A 19358-nucleotide genomic window follows, 5' to 3' on the forward strand; every position below is an offset into this window, starting at 1 on the left:
AACCACTCTTGATTGAGTCACATCTCCAGGGAGATAATCTAATTACAATTTCAAGCATACAGTACCTTATAGGGATTAGAAAAAACATCTGCTTTTACAAATGGGATTAGGATTAAAACATGGCTTTTCTAGGGAACATACATCCTTTCAAACCAACACAGTAGTCAACTCTCCTACCCATGAAACTCTCGTTCATTTATTTTTTTTCTGCCACCAGTTCCATGTTATGCTTGCCATTAGCCAGCAATTGGCTGGTCAGTGTGTGTTCCTTACCTAATGTGGAAACCCAGATTTTCATTCCTGAAGAGTCCGAATTTCTAATTGTCTTGTCCTTACTGTCATACATGGATGTATTGAGAGGCTTGCCAGTGAATCATGCATAGCCTACTCTGAGAGCTGAGTGGCAGTAGGCCCTTAATTCCTTGGATTAAAATGTTCCGGAAGTAATGGTCATCTCCTTTTCTAATTATTGGTTCACTGATTTACAAAGTTTAAAATAGCAGATGACTTCAGTGTCAGTGAATGACTTGTGTTACTCCAAGGAAGCATTTTTCCCTGGGAAATACAACATCTCAGAGGAGCCCAAGGTTGCAGAGATAGAAAACAAAAATTGCAAGTAAATTATTTCATTTCCACCTCTTGGTTCCCTGTGTATTACACCTATGGGAGCAACAGCGTGTGGTACACGTGGTCCAAAGGATATAGTGCATCCTATAAGATGGCAGTGTAGACTCCCAGAATATGCAAGTTCCGAGCATTTCCTAATACAATTCTGAGCATTCATAATAGACAAATACTGGAAACAATCCAAACCATCTTAGTGCATGGATAAAGAAAACATGGCATATTGATCCAGTGAAATAGTATTCAGCAGTAAAAAGGTGTTACAGCATGGATGAAACATGAAACAAGCCAGGTGCAAAAGGACTGCATTTTCCATTTTTATTAGATGTCTAGGAAGGGCAAATTTTAAAAAAAGATCTGTGGTTGCCTTGGACTGGGAGTCGAAGCAGGGATGACTGAAAATGGGCATGGGGGAGCTTTTGGGGATGATAAAAATGTTCTAAAACTAGATTGTAGCAGTGGATGAATTTACTGAATGAATTTACTAAAAATAATTGAACACTTATAGTGGGTGGTTTTTATAGTACAGGAATATTCAGTAAAATTGCTTTTAAAATGGATGGAAATAAAGGGAGAAATAGACCTGCACAATAGTAGCTGGCAATTTTAACTCCCCGTCTCAGTAACTGATAGCAAAAGTGTACAGAAAAGGAGAATATAAAAGACTTGAACAATTTTATGAAGCAGCTTGACTTGATCAACATTTAGAGACCTCTAATGTTGGAGGATCGACAATGCCATCCTGACCAAAAGCGTAAATAGATGTATAACTAATAAAGTATCAGTGGCAGAGAGAGTTCAGATAGAATCGAGAGGCTACTCTGGAGGTTGTTCTTACACAAGCTTCAGGTAGACCTTGCTACCTGTCATATCCTGCCAACCCCCAACCAGGACCATTCCAGCCAATCCTAAAGAACACCTAGGGCAATATATAAGATTCCACAAGGGTTCCAGGCACTAGAGTAACTTTCCAGAAACCTACAACCTCCAGATGGGTCCCCGTTCCAGATAAATCCTGAAACCTAGAGGGCTCAGCCTCTCCAGAACATCAGCTAGTTCCATCTCCCTACCCCATATTATTGACAGGCCCTTCCAACATGAAAAAGTTAGGATGGCCATAGCCCAAATACCCCTAAAGAGTAGGATAGAAAGATCAAAGGTGAGGGTGGAGTTATACAGAAAAGATAGGATTTAACAAATGAATATGAATGCTGAATCATTAAATAGATATTTCTTTTAGTCTCCAGTATTTTAGAACAGCTAGAAGTAAAAACCTAAAATTGTGGAATCGTAACCCATACCAAATTCTGAAATCTCTTCTACAACTAATTGTTGTGCTGTGCTTTGAAATTTATTGGTTTTTTTTGTATATATGTTATATATCACAAAAAAGAAAAAAAAGTTGATTGTAATGGTGTTCTAGTTTGCTAGCTGCTGGAATGCAACACACCAGAAACAGATTGGCTTTTAATAAAAGGGGATTTATTTTGTTAGTTCTTCAGAGGAAAGGCAGCCAACTTTCCACTGAGGTTCTTTCTTACATGGAAGGCACAGGATGGTCTCTGCTGGTCTTCTCTCCAGGCCCCTGGGTTCCAACAACTTTCCCCGGGGTGACTTCTTTCTACATCTCCAAAGGCTTGGGCTAAGCTGCGAGTGCTGAGATGAGGAATGCCGAGCCGCTTAGGCTGTGCTACATTGCGCTCTCTTATTTAAGCATGGCCAGTTAAGCCAAACATCACTCATTGCAGCAGCCACGCCTCCTAGCTCACTGCAGATGTAATTAGCAACAGATGAGGTTCACGTACCATTGTCTTATGTCCGCAGCAACAAGACTAGGTATGCTCACCTGGCCAAGTTGACAACTGAATCTAACTAACACAAATGGTAAAAAATATTTATTCCTTCTAGCCTCCTTTATTCTGGAGCAGCTAGAAGGAAGAATCTGAGAGGATTATATGGTAGCCCATGACAAACTCTGGGATCTGTCCTGTAACTATTTGTTGAAGGTTACTCTGAAAATGGTTTTTTTCTTTCTTTGTTTTGTATATATGTTAAATTATAGTTAAAAAAGTAAAAAAAAAAAATTTATAGGATGCAACTAAAGCTATGCTTAGAGGGAAATTTGTAGCTAAATTCTTATTAGAAAAGAAGAAAAATCTGACAATGTTTAAGCCTCCATCTTAAAGAGCTAGAAGGGGAGATGCAATTTAAATCCAATATAAGTAGAATATAGGATATAAAATAGATAAAAGTGGAAATCAAATAGGAAACAATAGGGAAAATCAATAAAAACAAAATTGGTTTTTAAAAAACAAATGGATAACCTTCTAGCTATACTAGTCAAGAGAGACAGAAAGCTCAGATTACTCATGACAGGAATGAAAGGGGTTATCACCACAAATTATTCAGATATTAAAAGGAAAATAGGAGAATGTAATGAACAGGTTTGCAGTAATATATATATATTTTTTGGTATGTGCAGACTCCGGGAATGAAACATGGGTCTTCCACATGGCAGGCGAGAATTCTACCACTAAGCTCTCCTTGCACTCTCTACACTAATATATTTTAAAACACAGATTAAATAGAAAAATTATCTGAAAAACACAACTTACTAAAACACACAAGATGAAATATAATATCAGTATGACTTTATATCTGTTACATATGTTAACTTCATCCCCCCCCAAAAAAAATTCACTTGTGAATTCTGTGAAACACTTCAGTGAAAAAGTAACACCAATCCTATAAAAACAGTCATAAAGCTGAGAAGGAAGGAACACTTCCCAAATCATTTTATAAGGCCAACACAGCCTTACACTAAAGTCTGAGAATATTATACAAAAATAAAATCATAGGCCAATATAATATAGATGCAAAATCCCTAAGCAAAATATCAGCAGATCATTCTTAGCAAATATTTTAAAAATGCTAAAACACCATCCTGGAATTGATCCCAGGAATCCAAATTTTTCATTTTTCTGGTGCTAGAACTAATACCCCCCAGTAGGCTGGCTGGAAGAAGGGGGTCGATGGGCTGTTGGTTTTGAGGCTGGGAAAAGCCCAGGACCGAGGCAGCAGTGAAGGGGTGCTTTCTTCCCAAAGCCTGGGGTGCTGTGTGGCTGGCTGCTGGCTGCCCGGGCCCTGGGCTTTTCTTTCACCTGGCACTGCCCCTTATGTCTCTCAGCTTCTCTCCATCTCACTTTCTCTCTGCCTGTAAGTCTCTAGTCACCTGGTTAAAGCCCCACTGCGAGGGACTTCCTGGAAGATGGCGGCTTAGTAAGACGTGCGGATCTTAGTTTCTTCTCCAGGACAGCTACTAGGGGAGTAGAAACGATACAGAAAGCGCCCAAAGCCACAACAGAGATAAAAAAGACAGCGTACCCCATCCTGGAACGGCTGGCTGGCTGAGCGAAGCAGCTCGGGTGAGATCGCCGAGGCGCGCGGGCCTCACCAGGCGGGGCGGCAAGCAGCCGGAGTTACTCCCTTCCCCCTTCCCGGGCCGGCTGGGAGAACTGGAGAGGCGGTCCCCTGAAACCAAGGCGGCTGGCGCCCACACCACGCGCAGCCCCCCGGACCAACTGAGAGAATTGGATCGGAAATCCCCAGGCCGTGGAGAACGGTGACGGGCGGGGGAGGCCCCTTCCAAACCCGTGACTCCCGGGGAACGTGCACTCTCTCGGGCGGGCTGCTGCCGCTGGTGCCCTCCCGCCATGCTTGTCGCCCAGGGCCGACTAGGAAATTCGGACGGGCTCTTTCCCAGGCTGCGGCGACCAGCAACCCTCCCTGCGTTCGGACCCCGGGCCGGCTCAAGCCGCTTCGGCTAGCGAACCCCCCGGACGGCAAGAGTTTTCCAAAGTTTAAGGTCCCACAGCACCTTTTACTGGTGGGACCCGCAGACAAACGTCTGCCACGAGTGCCACCTACTGGGCAGGATAAGAAAAACAGAACCCAGAGATTTCACAGAAAAATCTTCCAAACTTTTGGATCCAATACCCAGGGAAACCTGTCTAAATGCGCAGACGCCAACAGAAGATAACGGATCACGCTCAAATAATTGAAAATATGGCCCAGTCAAAGGAACAAACCAATAGTTCAAATGAGATACAGGAGCTGAGACAACTAATGCTGAATATACGAACAGAAATGGAAAACCTCTTCAAAAACGAAATCGATAAATTGAGGGAGGACATGAAGAAGACATGGGCTGAACATAAAGAAGAAATAGAAAAACTGAAAAAACAAATCACAGAACTTATGGAAGTGAAGGACAAAGTAGAAAAGATAGAAAAAACAATGGATACCTACAATGATAGATTCAAAGAGACAGAAGATAGAATTAGTGATTTGGAGGATGGAACATCTGAATTCCAAAAACAAACAGAAACTATCGGGAAAAGAATGGAAAAATTTGAACAGGGTATCAGGGAACTCAAGGACAATATGAACCGCACAAATATACGTGTTGTGGGTGTCCCAGAAGGAGAAGAGAAGGGAAAAGGAGGAGAAAAACTAATGGAAGAAATTTTCACTGAAAATTTCCCAACTCTTATGAAAGACCTAAAATTACAGATCCAAGAAGTGCAGCGCACCCCAAAGAGATTAGACCCAAATAGGCATTCTCCAAGACACTTACTAGTTAGAATGTCAGAGGTCAAAGAGAAAGAGAGGATCTTGAAAGCAGCAAGAGAAAAACAATCCATCACATACAAGGGAAACCCAATAAGACTATGTGTAGATTTCTCAGCAGAAACCATGGAGGCTAGAAGACAGTGGGATGATATATTTAAATTACTAAAAGAGAAAAACTGCCAACCAAGACTCCTATATCCAGCAAAACTGTCCTTCAAAAATGAGGGAGAAATAAAAACATTCTCAGACAAAAAGTCACTGAGAGAATTTGTGACCAAGAGACCAGCTCTGCAAGAAATACTAAAGGGAGCACTAGAGTCAGAACCGAAAAGACAGAAGAGAGAGGTATGGAGAAGAGTGTAGAAAGAAGGAAAGTCAGATATGATATATATAATACAAAAGGCAAAATGGCAGAGGAAAATATTATCCAAACAGTAATAACACTAAATGTTAATGGACTGAATTCCCCAATCAAAAGACATAGATTGGCAGAATGGATTAAAAAACAGGATCCTTCTATATGCTGTCTACAGGAAACACATCTTAGACCCAAAGATAAACATAGGTTGAAAGTGAAAGGTTGGGAAAAGATATTTCATGCAAATAACAACCAGAAAATAGCAGGAGTGGCTATACTAATATCCAACAAGTTAGACTTCAAATGTAAAACAGTTAAAAGAGACAAAGAAGGACACTATATACTAATAAAAGGAACAATTAAACAAGAAGACATAACAATCATAAATATTTATGCACCGAACCAGAATGCCCCAAAATACGTGAGGAATACACTGCAAACACTGAAAAGGGAAATAGACACAAATACCATAATAGTTGGAGACTTCAATTCCCCACTCTCATCAATGGACAGATCATCTAGACAGAGGATCAATAAAGAAATAGAGAATCTGAATATTACTATAAATGAGCTAGACTTAACAGACATTTATAGGACATTCCATCCCACAACAGCAGGATACACCTTTTTCTCAAGTGCTCATGGATCATTCTCAAAGATAGACCATATGCTGGGTCACAAAGCAAGTCTTAACAAATTTAAAAAGATTGAAATCATACACAACACTTTCTCAGATCATAAAGGAATGAAGTTGGAAATCAATAATAGGCGGAATGCCAGAAAATTCACAAATTCCTGGAGGTTCAACAACACACTCTTAAACAACGAGTGGGTCAAAGAAGAAATTGCTAGAGAAATTAGTAAATACCTCGAGGCAAATGAAAATGAAAACACAACATATCAAAACTTATGGGATGCAGAAAGGCAGTGCTAAGAGGGAAATTTATTGCCCTAAATGCCTATATCAGAAAAGAAGAAAAGGTAAAAATGCAGGAATTAACTGTTCAATTGGAAGAACTGGAGAAAGAACAGCAAACTAATCCCAAAGCAAGCAAAAGGAAAGAAATAACAAAGATCAGAGCAGAAATAAATGAAATTGAAAATATGAAAACAGTAGAGAAAATCAATAAGACCAGAAGTTGGTTCTATGAGAAAATCAATAAGATTGATGGGCCCCTATCAAGATTGACAAAAAGAAGAAGAGAGAGGATGCAAATAAATAAAATCAGAAATGGAAGAGGAGACATAACTACTGACCTCACAGAAATAAAGGAGGTAATAACAGGATACTATGAACAACTTTACGCTAATAAATACAACAATTTAGATGAAATGGACGGGTTCCTGGAAAGACATGAACAACCAACTTTGACTCAAGAAGACATAGATGACCTCAACAAACCAATCACAAGTAAAGAAATTGAATTAGTCATTCAAAAGCTTCCTAAAAAGAAAAGTCCAGGACCAGATGGCTTCACATGTGAATTCTACCAAATGTTCCAGAAAGAATTAGTACCAATTCTCCTCAAACTCTTCAAAAAAATCGAAGTGGAGGGAAAACTGCCTAATTCATTCTATGAAGCCAACATCACCCTCATACCAAAACCAGGCAAAGATATTACAAAAAAAGAAAACTACAGACCAATCTCTCTAATGAATACAGATGCAAAAATCCTCAATAAAATTCTAGCAAATCGTATCCAACAACACATTAAAAGAATTATACATCATGACCAAGTAGGATTCATCCCAGGTATGCAAGGATGGTTCAACATAAGAAAATCAATTAATGTAATACACCATATCAACAAATCAAAGCATAAAAATCACATGATCATCTCAATTGATGCAGAGAAGGCATTCGACAAGATTCAACATCCTTTCGTGTTGAAAACACTTCAAAAGATAGGAATACAAGGGAACTTCATTAAAATGATAGAGGGAATATATGAAAAACCCACAGCTAATATCATCCTCAATGGGGAAAAATTGAAAACTTTCCCCCTAAGATCAGGAACAAGACAAGGATGCCCACTATCACCACTATTATTCAACATTGTGTTGGAGGTTCTAGCCAGAGCAATTAGACAAGAAAAAGAAATACAAGGCATCAAAATTGGAAAGGAAGAAGTAAAACTATCACTGTTTGCAGACGATATGATACTATACGTCGAAAACTCGGAAAAATCCACAACAAAACTACTAGAGCTAATAAATGAGTACAGCAAAGTAGCAGGTTACAAGATCAACATTCAAAAATCTGTAGCGTTTCTATACACTAGTAATGAACAAGCTGAGGGGGAAATCAAGAAACGAATCCCATTTACAATTGCAACTAAAAGAATAAAATACCTAGGAATAAATTTAACTAAAGAGACAAAAAACCTATATAAAGAAAACTACAAAAAACTGCTAAAAGAAATCACAGAAGACCTAAATAGATGGAAGAGCATACCGTGTTCATGGATTGGAAGACTAAATATAGTTAAGATGTCAATCCTACCTAAATTGATTTACAGATTCAATGCAATACCAATCAAAATCCCAACAACTTATTTTTCAGAAATAGAAAAACCAATAAGCAAATTTATCTGGAAGGGCAGGGTGCCCCGAATTGCTAAAAACATCTTGAGGAAAAAAAACAAAGCTGGAGGTCTCGCGCTGCCTGACTTTAAGGCATATTATGAAGCCACAGTGGTCAAAACAGCATGGTATTGGCATAAAGATAGATATATCGACCAATGGAATCGAATAGATTGCGCAGATATAGACCCTCTCATCTATGGACATTTGATCTTTGATAAGGCAGTCAAGCCAACTCACCTGGGACAGAACAGTCTCTTCAATAAATGGTGCCTAGAGAACTGGATATCCATGTGCAAAAGAATGAAAGAAGACCCATAACTCACACCTTATACAAAAGTTAACTCAAAATGGATCAAAGATCTAAACATTAGGTCTAAGACCATAAAACAGTTAGAGGAAAATGTTGGGAGATATCTTATGGATCTTACAACTGGAGGCGGTTTTATGGACCTTAAACCTAAAGCAAGAGCACTGAAGAAGGAAATAAATAAATGGGAACTCCTCAAAATTAAACACTTTTGTGCATCAAAGAACTTCATCAAGAAAGTAGAAAGACAGCCTTCACAATGGGAGACAATATTTGGAAATGATATATCAGATAAAGGTCTAGTATCCAGAATTTATAAAGAGATTGTTCAGCTCAACAACAAAAAGACAGCCAACCCAATTACAAAATGGGAAAAAGACTTGAACAGACACCTATCAGAAGAAGAAATACGGATGGCCAAGAGGCACATGAAGAGATGCTCAATGTCCCTGGCCATTAGAGAAATGCAAATCAAAACCACAATGAGATATCATCTCACACCCACCAGAATGGCCATTATCAACAAAACAGAAAATGACAAGTGCTGGAGAGGATGCGGAGAAAGAGGCACACTTATCCACTGTTGGTGGGAATGTCAAATGGTGCAACCACTCTGGAAGGCAGTTTGGCGGTTCCTCAAAAAGCTGAATATAGAATTGCCATACGACCCAGCAATACCATTGCTGGGAATCTACTCAAAGGACTTAAGGGCAAAGACACAAACGGACATTTGCACACCAATGTTTATAGCAGCGTTATTTACAATTGCAAAGAGATGGAAACAGCCGAAATCTCCATCAACAGAAGAGTGGCTAAACAAACTGTGGTATATACATACGATGGAATACTATGCAGCTTTAAGACAGGATAAACTTATGAAGCATGTAATAACATGGATGAACCTAGAGAACATTATGCTGAGTGAGTCTAGCCAAAAACTAAAGGACAAATACTGTATGGTCCCACTGATGTGAACAGACATTCGAGAATAAATTTGAATATGTCCTTGATAACAGAGTCCAGCAGGAGGTAGACACAGGGTAAGATAATGGCCAATTGGAGTTGAAGGGATACAGACGGTTTAACAGGACTAGATACAAAAACTCAAAAATGGACAGCACAATAATACCTAATTGTAAAGAAATCATGTTAAAACACTGAATGAAGCTGCATCTGAGCTATAGGTTTTTGTTTTGTTTTGTTTTGATTTTACTATTGTTACTTTTATTTTTTTCTCTATATTAACATTCTATATCTTTTTCGGTTATGTTGCTAGTTCTTCTAAACCAATGCATATGTACTAAGAAATGATGATCATGCATCTATGTGATGATGTTAAGAATTAATGATTGCATATGTAGAATGGTATGATCTCTAAATGTTGGGTTAATTTCTTTTTTTTCCGTTAATTAAAAAAAAAAAAAAAAGAGAAGGGATAATTGGAGCTGAAGGGATACAGACTGTACAACGGGACTGGATATAAAAACTCAGAAATGGACAGCACAATACTACCCAATTGTAATGCAATTATGTTAAAACACTGAATGAAGCTGCATGTGAGGTATAGGTTTTTTGTTTTTGTTTTTGTTTTTTTTTTTTTCTTTCTATTATTGTTTTAATTCTTATTCTGTTGTCTTTTTATTTCTTTTTCTAAATCGATGCAAATGTACTAAGAAATGATGAATATGCAACTATGTGATGTTAAGAATTACTGATTGTACATGTAGATTGGAATGATTTCTAACTGTTTTGTTAATTCTTTTTTTAATTAATTAAAAAAAAGAAAAAAAAAAAAGAAAAAAAAAAAAAAAAGCCCCACTGCTTCAGGGGGCCTCCACTAACTGCAGTCACTGTCTGAAAAGCCCTTGTCCGCAGTGGGTCGGCGCCCACCAGCTTGCAGGGCGAGGGCACACACTGAAACCCTCCATGCAAATTTTCATCAAGATTTGAGAAGCAATCTATGTGATTCACCACATTAACAAAATGAAGGAGAAAAATCAAGCAGTTTACCTCAGTTTATGCAAAAGAAGCATGTGACAAGATTCAAATGGGAATATTGAGAGATTTAGAAAGTCTATTTCTTGATTGGAGTGTATTTGTCAAAGCTACACATTTAAAATATGTGCATGTAACTGTATGTAAATTGCACCTCAATGCAACGTGACTCAGCTGTAATACAACTCAGCCCCTGAATGGACTGAAGTTAATGTGTCTACCTTGTCTTTCTAAAATAGAAAAGGAAGAAGCTGTGATGTAAGATAATATCTAAAAACCTTGTATTTCTTAATTTCAGTGTTTAACATAAAAATTACAAGTGTGAAAAATCAGGAAAACGTGACTGATCAACAAGAGTGAAAAAACAGCCACTAGAAACAGATGGACAAATTGTTCAGAAGCTGAAGTTGGCAGTCAGGGACCTTGAAATTCTGTAATTAATTAACGTAGCAGAAGATAAAAGAAAAGGTGGACACTATGAATACAAAGATTAGAATTTTAACAGAAAAGGAATGTATAAAAATTATCATTAAAATATATTATCTGTAACTATGAGCTTATCAAACATGATTGATAGAGTTTACTTAGGAGAGGATTGGTGAGTATAAGGTGGTCCAAAATAACGACCAAAACTTTAGCACAAAGAGACAGAGATGGATAAAACCAGAAGGTACAGGAGATACGAAGGAAAGTAAAAATTTCTAACATGTATAAGTGACGTCCCAGAGGGAAGGGCTTGCAGGCAATATTTGAAGAGATAATGAATGACTGGGCATTTTCTGAAAATGATGAAAGACATCAGACTCAATATGTCTCTATTCATTTGGATTTCCTGTGGAAACAAGGAAATGAGCCTACCTCACACCACACACAAGACACCAATTCCATGTGGTTGTAGGTCCAAATGTGAAACACCTTACATATTTCACCAACCGTAAATCTTCTAGAAGAAATTAGGAGGGAATGTCTTTATAATATTGAAATAGGAAAAGATCTAAACAGAACACAAAATTTGCTAAACATTACAAAAGATATAAATTGTACTATATTGAATTTATTATTTGTAAATATGACTATCAAGAAATTCCACTTAAATTTTAAGTCAAAGAACAGGTAATTCATTCACAATACCTTAAAGGGCTACTTTGCTTCAAAATAATGATATCTTGGGTAAAACATGCCTTTTTGATCTCCAAAGAGGTAAAAGAACTTGCTAAACGAAACAGTGATACACACCCTGAGTTGAAACAAAGCTGAAGTCTGCCTGCCTGGCTCCGACAGGGTTTGGGCTGCACTCGCGCCTGGGGCTGGCTGGGCCCAGAGGTGGTCGTAGGGAACACGAGTTCATGGGGAAGGAAGGAGGGGTCTGAAGCAATTCCAGTTCCTCCTCACTACAGTCTTCAACCCCAGCCATCGAACTATGCATTTCTCTTTAACTACGGCAAAATACATGTAACAAATTATTTAAACAATTTGAAGTGTATAGTTCTTTGACGTTAAATATACTGACAGTACTGACTTTCACTACTATTTCCATCATACCAAACCATAATTCATATTCATTTAGCAATAATTCCCCACTTCTCCCACTCCTCCACCCCATCATTCTGCTTTCTGACTCTAAGCATTTGCTTATTCTAAGTATTTCACATAACAGAAACCTGACAGTGTTTGTCTTTTTTTCTCATCCCTCTCAGCATAGTGTCTCCAAGGCTCACCCATGTGGTCCCAGTGCTTTGTAACAGTTTTTCCTCTGTGAAAGAAGCTGCTAAGAAAATGATAAAAGAAGGCAAGACTGAGAGATAAACTGTAGAATTTATTAGAAAAGTCCTATCTTACAGCCTTTCCTAAAATCTAAATGTTGAAAATGTAAAGGTTAACTACTAAAAAATAAAATAGAATGTTAACTTCCAGTCAATTGGAAGGGAAAGAAGGAAATAAAAAATGACACAAAATAGGACAAAGACTGCATGGTAAATAGAAAACATGATATAAGAAATTATAAATACGTTCAAATATTATAGTAAGCAAAACATGTATAAATGACTCAAACTTGTCCAGTAGAGTATTGAAATTCTTACACCTTCGCTGTTTATGAGAGACTACCTAAGGAACCCAACAATTTATAATTATCAAGTGATGCAGAGGTGTGATTGACAGGACCCCAGCCAATGCAAATAAAACATATGAGCAGTTTTAATGCTGGCAAAACTCCAGAAAATTATCTATGTGAAGGTGTGCAACAAAATATTAAGCAACAAGGATTATTCCAAGAAAGGGGATAAGTTTGTTTTTTAAAATATATAATTCACTCTTTTTTTGTACGTTCTATGGCAGAGCAACATTTCATTATTTTCCCATGTGAGTATCCTGTTATTTCAGCACTATTTGTTGACTTTTTGTTTGTGTGTGTTTTGGGAAGTGCATGGACCGGAAATCACAACTGAGTCTCCCACATGGCAGGTGAGAATTTTACCATTGAACTACCCTTGCACCCCCTATAATTCACTTTAAAAGTATATTTTTATAGAGATATCTCCAGGTACATACAGGCCATCCAAAGTATACAGTTAGTAGCTCACAATATCATAAATTAGCTGTGTATTAATCACCACGATGATTTTTAGAACATTTGTATCACTCCAGAAAAATAAAGACAAAAGAAAAAACTCATACATCCCATGCCCCTTACCCTTCCGTCTCCTTGGCCACTAGTATTTCAATCTACCAACAAATTTTTTTACCCCTTATCCCCCCATTATTTATTTATTTTTGTCCTTTTTTTTCACTCATCTGTCCATACCCTTACCCTGGATAAAGGGAGTGTCAACCACAAGGCTTTCACAATTACATGCTCACATAGTAAAAGCCATACTTTTTTACCATCATCTTCAAGAATCAAGGCTACTGGAACACAGCTCAGCAGTTTCAGGTACTTCCCTCCAGCCACTCCAATGCACCAGAAACTATAAAAGGATAACTATATAATGCATAAGAATAACCTCCAGGATAACTTCTTGACTGTTTGAAATCCCTTAGCCACTGAAACTTTATTTTGTCTCATTTCTCTCTTCTCCTCTTTGATACATTTTGAGTTAATTTTTATCTACAGTGTGAGGTATGACTCCAAATTCATTTTTTTTACATGTCCCAGCACAATTTGTTGAAAAGCCTATTTTTTTAAAAAAGTTCTCATTATGAAATATACATACAAAAAAGCAATAAAATTCAAAGTACATTGTAAGAAGTAGTTATAGAAGTTTGATAAGTTTCAAAGTTTGGTATGGGTTAGTGTTCCACAATTTTAGGTTTTTACTTCTAGCTGCTCCAAGACACTGGAGACTAAAAGGAGTATCAATATAATAATTCAGCAATCATACCCATTTGTTAAACCCTATCTTCTGTGTTACAACTCTGCCTTCTCCGTTGATCTTTCTCCCACTCTTAAGGGTTATTTGGGCTGGGCCCATTCTGACTGTTTCATGTTAGGAAGGAGTGTTGATCATATGGGATGGGGGGATAGAACTAGTTGACGTTCTGGAGAGGCTGGGTTTCAGAACTTATCTGGCCTAGGAACCCCTCTGGAGGTAGTAATTTCTGGAAAGTAATTTCAGTTCATGAAGCTTGTAGGATCTCAGTTCTTTAGGGGTAACAGGAATGATCTTGGTTGGGGGTTGGCAAACTGTGGTAAGTAGCAATGTTTAGCTGAAGCTTGCATAACAGTAGCATCCAGAGGAGCGTCTCGATTCTATTTGAACTCTCTCAGCCACTGATACCTTATTTGTTACACTTGTTTTCCCCCTTTTGGTCATGATGGCATTGTTGATCCCATAGTGCCAGGGCCAGACTCGCCCCTTGGAGTTATCTCCCATGCTGCCAGGGAGACTTTCACCCCTGGACATCATGTCCCACATAGCAGGGAGAGTAATGATTTTACTTGCAGACCTGGGCTTAGAGAGAGAAAGAAGAACAGAGGTCCTCCAGGAGTAACTCTTAGGCACACCTACAGGTAGGCTAAGCTTCTCTGCTACATGTATAAGCTTCACCAAAGCAAGCCTCAAGATCAAGGGCTTGACCTACTGACTTAGGAGTCCCTAATGTTAGAGACAGTATTAGGGGTTTCCCCCGTGGTAAAGTTTAATAGTTCCATATTTTTTTCTCCTGTGCCTGAAGGGACTTTGTGAAAAGGTTTCATTTTAACCTATTGATTTGTCTTGGCAACCCTGTCAAAAATCAGTTGCCTATATATGTGTGGGCTTATTGCTGGAGTCTCAATTCATCCCATGGAATTTTGGAGGAATCTGAACTAAAAAATCTGCCAAATCCTGGAAACTAATCCTTAAATGAAGGAGTTGAATGCACTTTCTGCCAGGAGATTTAAGCAAACGTTTTTACTTTCATCTATTTCTTACCTAACATAAGATGTATTAACAAGTTAACTTTATATCATGGTATGTAAGTTACAGGGAATCAAAAGAGTCAAAACCATGCAGTGAGTTTACATCCTCTTCTGGGGAAAGGGATAGCATGTTTTAGGCTGTACACAGGATAGTTGTGTCGTGTTAGGCAGAAGTGTAACTTTGTTATGGTGTTTATTTGGAGATTCAGTGTGATATAAGGAAGTGAGCATGGTTGAAGAGTTGACGAGCCATAGAGTGTGATGGTCATATGTGCCAACTGGGCTAGGTCATAAAGTCCCCAGCTTACCTGTGAAGATATTACTGTAACTGTGATTAGTTCATAACCAGCTTCCCTTATGAAAGATTATTCTGGATAATCAAAATAGAACTGATTGAATTACTTGAAAGGCCTTCAGAGCAGAAGCGAGGCTTCCCAAAGAACACACTATGCCTGGGAATTACAGATGACCTCAGCTTTGGCCCGCGACTCTGCGGCCCTCGGCGGGGTGTCCGTGCCCACGTGTGCGCTCGGGAGCGAAGTGGCCTCACCTCTAAACCCCGACAGGAGCGCGCATTTCCGGCCGTTTTCCGGAATCCGCCAGTGCTGGTCGCTCGCATTTCCTCCAGGGGCAGCTACGAGCACAGAAAAGGTTCAAGGAATTGGGCGCTTCTTCAGACCTTCCAGCCCCCCCACCCGGGAGCTCTCCCAGGGCAGCCACGGCCTCACGCCCACCCGGGCCGCCCTCACCGGCCGACGGTCAGCTTTTCCAGTCTCCTCTTGAGTACGGCTGAGCCTCGCTTCAGGCACCGGAAGGCCGCGTGTGTTTCCAGCGCCCTTGCAACCTGGGCTCCCAGGCACCGCCCCGTAGCCACTCGCGGCTTTGGCCCGAACCCTTCTGGCGCCAGCTGCTGCAACTCCGCGGGCGGGAGGGCACCGAGTCATCCCTACCAGCATCAAACATGGCTCTGCAGCCGTCAGGGCCTCGACTGCGCACGCGTTCGTGGTCGCGTGTCCCAGCCCGGCCCTTCTAGCCGCAGCGCTCGGTGGGCTCCACCGCGGGCCAATGGCAGCGCTTGGGCGGCCGCCCGCCCCGCCCCTGCGTCAGCTGACGGAGCGCGACGCCTGTTGACAGCGTCCGAAGCGCAGCCGGTTCCGGGTTTGGCGCGGCGCAGGAGTGAGAGGCGGGCCCTCTGCCCCGGGCTCTGCAGCCTCGCCCAGCGCGGCCAGGGAGTCGATGGCGCTGCCTGAGGAGGGTGAGCAGCCGCCGCGGCAGCAGCCCTGGGGACGGCTCCTCCGTCTGGGCGCCGAGGAGGACGAGCCGCATGTCCTCCTGTGGAAGCGCGAGTGGACCATTGGGCGGCGGCGAGGTGCGCGGTTGGGCGGGGGCCTGGGCTGGAGTCTGAAGTCTGGGGGTCAGAGGGCGGAGGCGGGAACCTGGGGCCTGGGGCTCGGAGGGCCGGGGCAGGGTTTTGGGGCATGAGATCTGGGGGTCAGAGGGTCGGGGTGAGGGCCTGGGGCCTGGGGATCAGAGGGCCGTGGCGTGGTCCTGGGGCTCAGAGGGCCGGGGTGGGGGCCTGGGGCCTGGGGTCTGGGGTCTGGGGATCAGAGGGCCGGGCCTGGGTCCTGGGCTCGGAGGGCCGGGGCGGGGGTTCTGGGGCCTGAGGTCTGGGGGTCAGAGGGCCGAGGTGGGGGCCTGGGGTCTGGGGGTCAGAAGGTCGGGGCGGGGGCCTGGGGCTCAGAGGGCCGGGGTAGGTGGGTGGGAGCCTGGGGCCTGGAGTCTGGGAGTCAGAGGACCGGGCTGGGGACCTGGGGTCTGGTGCTCGGAGGGCCGGGCCGGGGTTCTGGGGCCTAAGGTCTGGGGGTCAGAGGCCCGTGGCGGGAGCCTGGGGCTCAGAGGGCCCGGGCAGGGGCCTGGGACATGGGGTCTGGGGGGCAGAGGGCCGAGGCCGGGTTCTGGGGCCTGGAGTCTGGGACTCGGAGGGCCCGGCCTGGTCTGGGGGTTAAAGGGCCGAGGCAGGGAGGGACCTGGGGCCAAGGGCCGGGGAGGGGGTCTGGGGCTGAGGCAGAGTTTTAGGATGCATAGTGGGGCAGGTGAATGCAGGGAGATTCCCTTGGAAGGCTACAGAGGCAGGGACAAGGTATTCTTTAGGTTTTTCAATGGAATGTGTTCTTTTTAATAGCTGCCATTTATTGAGTAATTTGCTCATAATTCTTCTGAGTACGTCATGCAAATTATTTAATCTTCGTTACAACTTTATGAAGTCGGTACAATTACTATATCCTCTGGAATGCAAGCTTCTTATGTCCTTACTATACCAAGTATCTTCTCTGATCACCATGGGATGAGACCAGAAATCAGTATCAGAAGAAAAACTGGAAAATCCACAAATAAAATTAAGCAACCAATTTGCTTAATTTTGTGGGCCAAAGAAGAAACCACAAGAAAAATTACAAAATCTCTTGGGACCAACTAAATTGAAAACTCAAATACTAAAATGTGTGGGATGCAGGTAAAGCAGTGTTCAGAGGGAAATTTATAACTGTAAATGAGAACATTTGAAAAAAGAAAGATCTTAAGTTCATTACTTTACTCTGTTCCCTGCTATAACCCCAGTTTCTGGAATAGAATCCCTCAAATATTTGTGGCTGTTATGAACCCAGGAGCCTAAAGAATTGAACACTATCACAGAGCTAGTGTGACGAAGTGCCCTCAACCTTTGCATGGGTTATACTGCTGCTGAAGCAGCCATTTGGTAACCTGACCTCTCTTGTAGCTTTTCTACCAGGAGAGAAATGCACTGTTCAGACCAACAAAACATAAGTTTGTATGAAAATGAATAAATCATGATTCTGACTTTATAGTTTAAAAAATAGAAAGCTTGACCAGTGTTCTGGAGCAGCTAGAAGGAAAAATCTGAGACGATGGTATGGTAGCCCATGACAAACTCTGGGATCTGTCCTATAACTGCTTGTTGAAGAGTGCTTTGAAAACTATTGCTTTTCTCTTGCTTTGCTTTGTATATATATTATGTTATATAATTAAAAAAAAGTTAAAAGAGCTTAGAAGGACTGCTGTTCAGAAACAAAAATTTTTTTGTTTCAATTTATCTTTTATGATTTATCTGAACCTATTTTTTCTTTGGCAGTCTTAAGTCCCAGTATCAAGTTAAGTTTTTTTTTACATCTTTGAAAGTATTTACATTCCATTAGGCACTTTTGAAAAATGCCTTTAAGTGTCTTTAATGGACATAAGAGGTTTGGTCCTGGAGATAAACAGCCTGGCTTTCCCTGCCGGCACCACCAATAATTTTCTTGGCTAAATGGATTTTTTTTTTTTTTTATTAATTAACGGAAAAAAAGAAATTAACCCAACATTTAGAGATCATACCATTCTACATATGCTAAATGGATTTTTGTGCCTTTGTACTGACTTAGTAGATTTTCAGTGACGATCACATGGAATCATACTTGTGGAGAGTATAGAGCAGAGCCTGGCTTACACTTACCTTTTAGTAGCTTAACCATGGTCATTACAACATCCTTTCCCATGTTGGGACAAGGAGCAAACACCTGTTGAGTTCATCTGCTTGTTAATTGCAGAAGTCCTTTTAGTGAATGTATTAATAATCTTTCCCAGAAAAACAAAGTTTGTATTACTTATGTTTATATTAAAACTAATGCATGTCTCCTGTATACAAGGCTTGGTTTTGGGAGTAACGGCCAGGGCAGGGGAATTGACAGTGTGGGCAGGAAGATGAGAATGCTTTCCCATTCTGGGGAAGCAGCAGAAATGGTCACTACTCATAAGAAATGTAAACCACTAAATAGCAGGCAGAGCGTGTTCCAGAAAAAGAACTTTAGCACAGAGCATCGAAGTTCCAAATTGGCAAGTGGGTGTGGTAGCATGGAGACTGTGGGGTCTGTGCAAGCGAGGAGGCCCTCCTGGCAGCGTGCATGGCCCCGGAGCTGCCGTGAAGTTGGGCTTGGATAAGTGGATAATGAATGTGTCAGTCAGATTTTAAATGTCAGGTTTATTGAGGTATAATTTATATTTGGTGAAATTCACTCTTTTTTCATGTTTGGGTCAATGAGTTTTTACAAATGTCAAGATGTGGAATATTTCTATTATCCTGGTAAGTTCCCTCCTGTCCTTTGATTTGAAAGAGAAAGCAAAGTATTTGAGGATTTTTCTCCTGTGCAAATGATTTGCTCAGTCATATATTCTGTGACTCTTTGTTATTATTTCAGTTTTGTGATAATCTATGAAACTAAAGATTGCACAGAAAAGAGAATAAAGTCTTGGTTGTGATACTACAGAATTACTTGAGTCCTTTAATTTTTTCTCAAGTTCTGGTAATATTTAGCAGGTTAGCCGTATATGGGTACATATAACATTGCCGATAAACTCTTTCTGTGTAGCTGTGTGTGTGAATGGACATCCATTGGGGAATGGGG

General features: G+C 40.9%; 1 protein-coding gene and 1 long non-coding RNA gene across 4 annotated transcripts in view; one reads left to right on the forward strand and one right to left on the reverse strand.

Annotated features, from left to right (window-relative positions):
• Nucleotides 1-2031: 2031 nt before the first annotated feature.
• LOC143683447 (uncharacterized) lies at nucleotides 2032-15881 on the reverse strand. 3 transcript variants are annotated; one of them, XR_013175434.1, is made up of 5 exons: nucleotides 15651-15881; nucleotides 12169-15535; nucleotides 11739-11938; nucleotides 11361-11445; nucleotides 2032-2392 (listed from the first exon to the last, which is right to left on the reverse strand). It is a non-coding gene; the product is annotated as an uncharacterized LOC143683447 (long non-coding RNA). The 3 variants fall into 3 exon arrangements; XR_013175435.1 differs by having other exon boundaries at nucleotides 12164-15535; XR_013175433.1 differs by having other exon boundaries at nucleotides 11739-15535.
• A 141-nt stretch (nucleotides 15882-16022) lies between these two features.
• The window catches only part of CHFR (checkpoint with forkhead and ring finger domains), a 45473-nt gene continuing 42137 nt past the window's right edge, over nucleotides 16023-19358 (forward strand). Inside the window, exon 1 of the mRNA XM_077159500.1 lies at nucleotides 16023-16270. Within this exon, the coding sequence (XP_077015615.1) occupies nucleotides 16138-16270 (133 nt within the window). The 5' untranslated portion in view covers nucleotides 16023-16137. The remainder of the gene's footprint in view (nucleotides 16271-19358) is intronic.

Source organism: Tamandua tetradactyla, chromosome 5 (genome assembly GCF_023851605.1).
Source record: "Tamandua tetradactyla isolate mTamTet1 chromosome 5, mTamTet1.pri, whole genome shotgun sequence".
Lineage (NCBI taxonomy): Eukaryota > Metazoa > Chordata > Mammalia > Pilosa > Myrmecophagidae > Tamandua > Tamandua tetradactyla.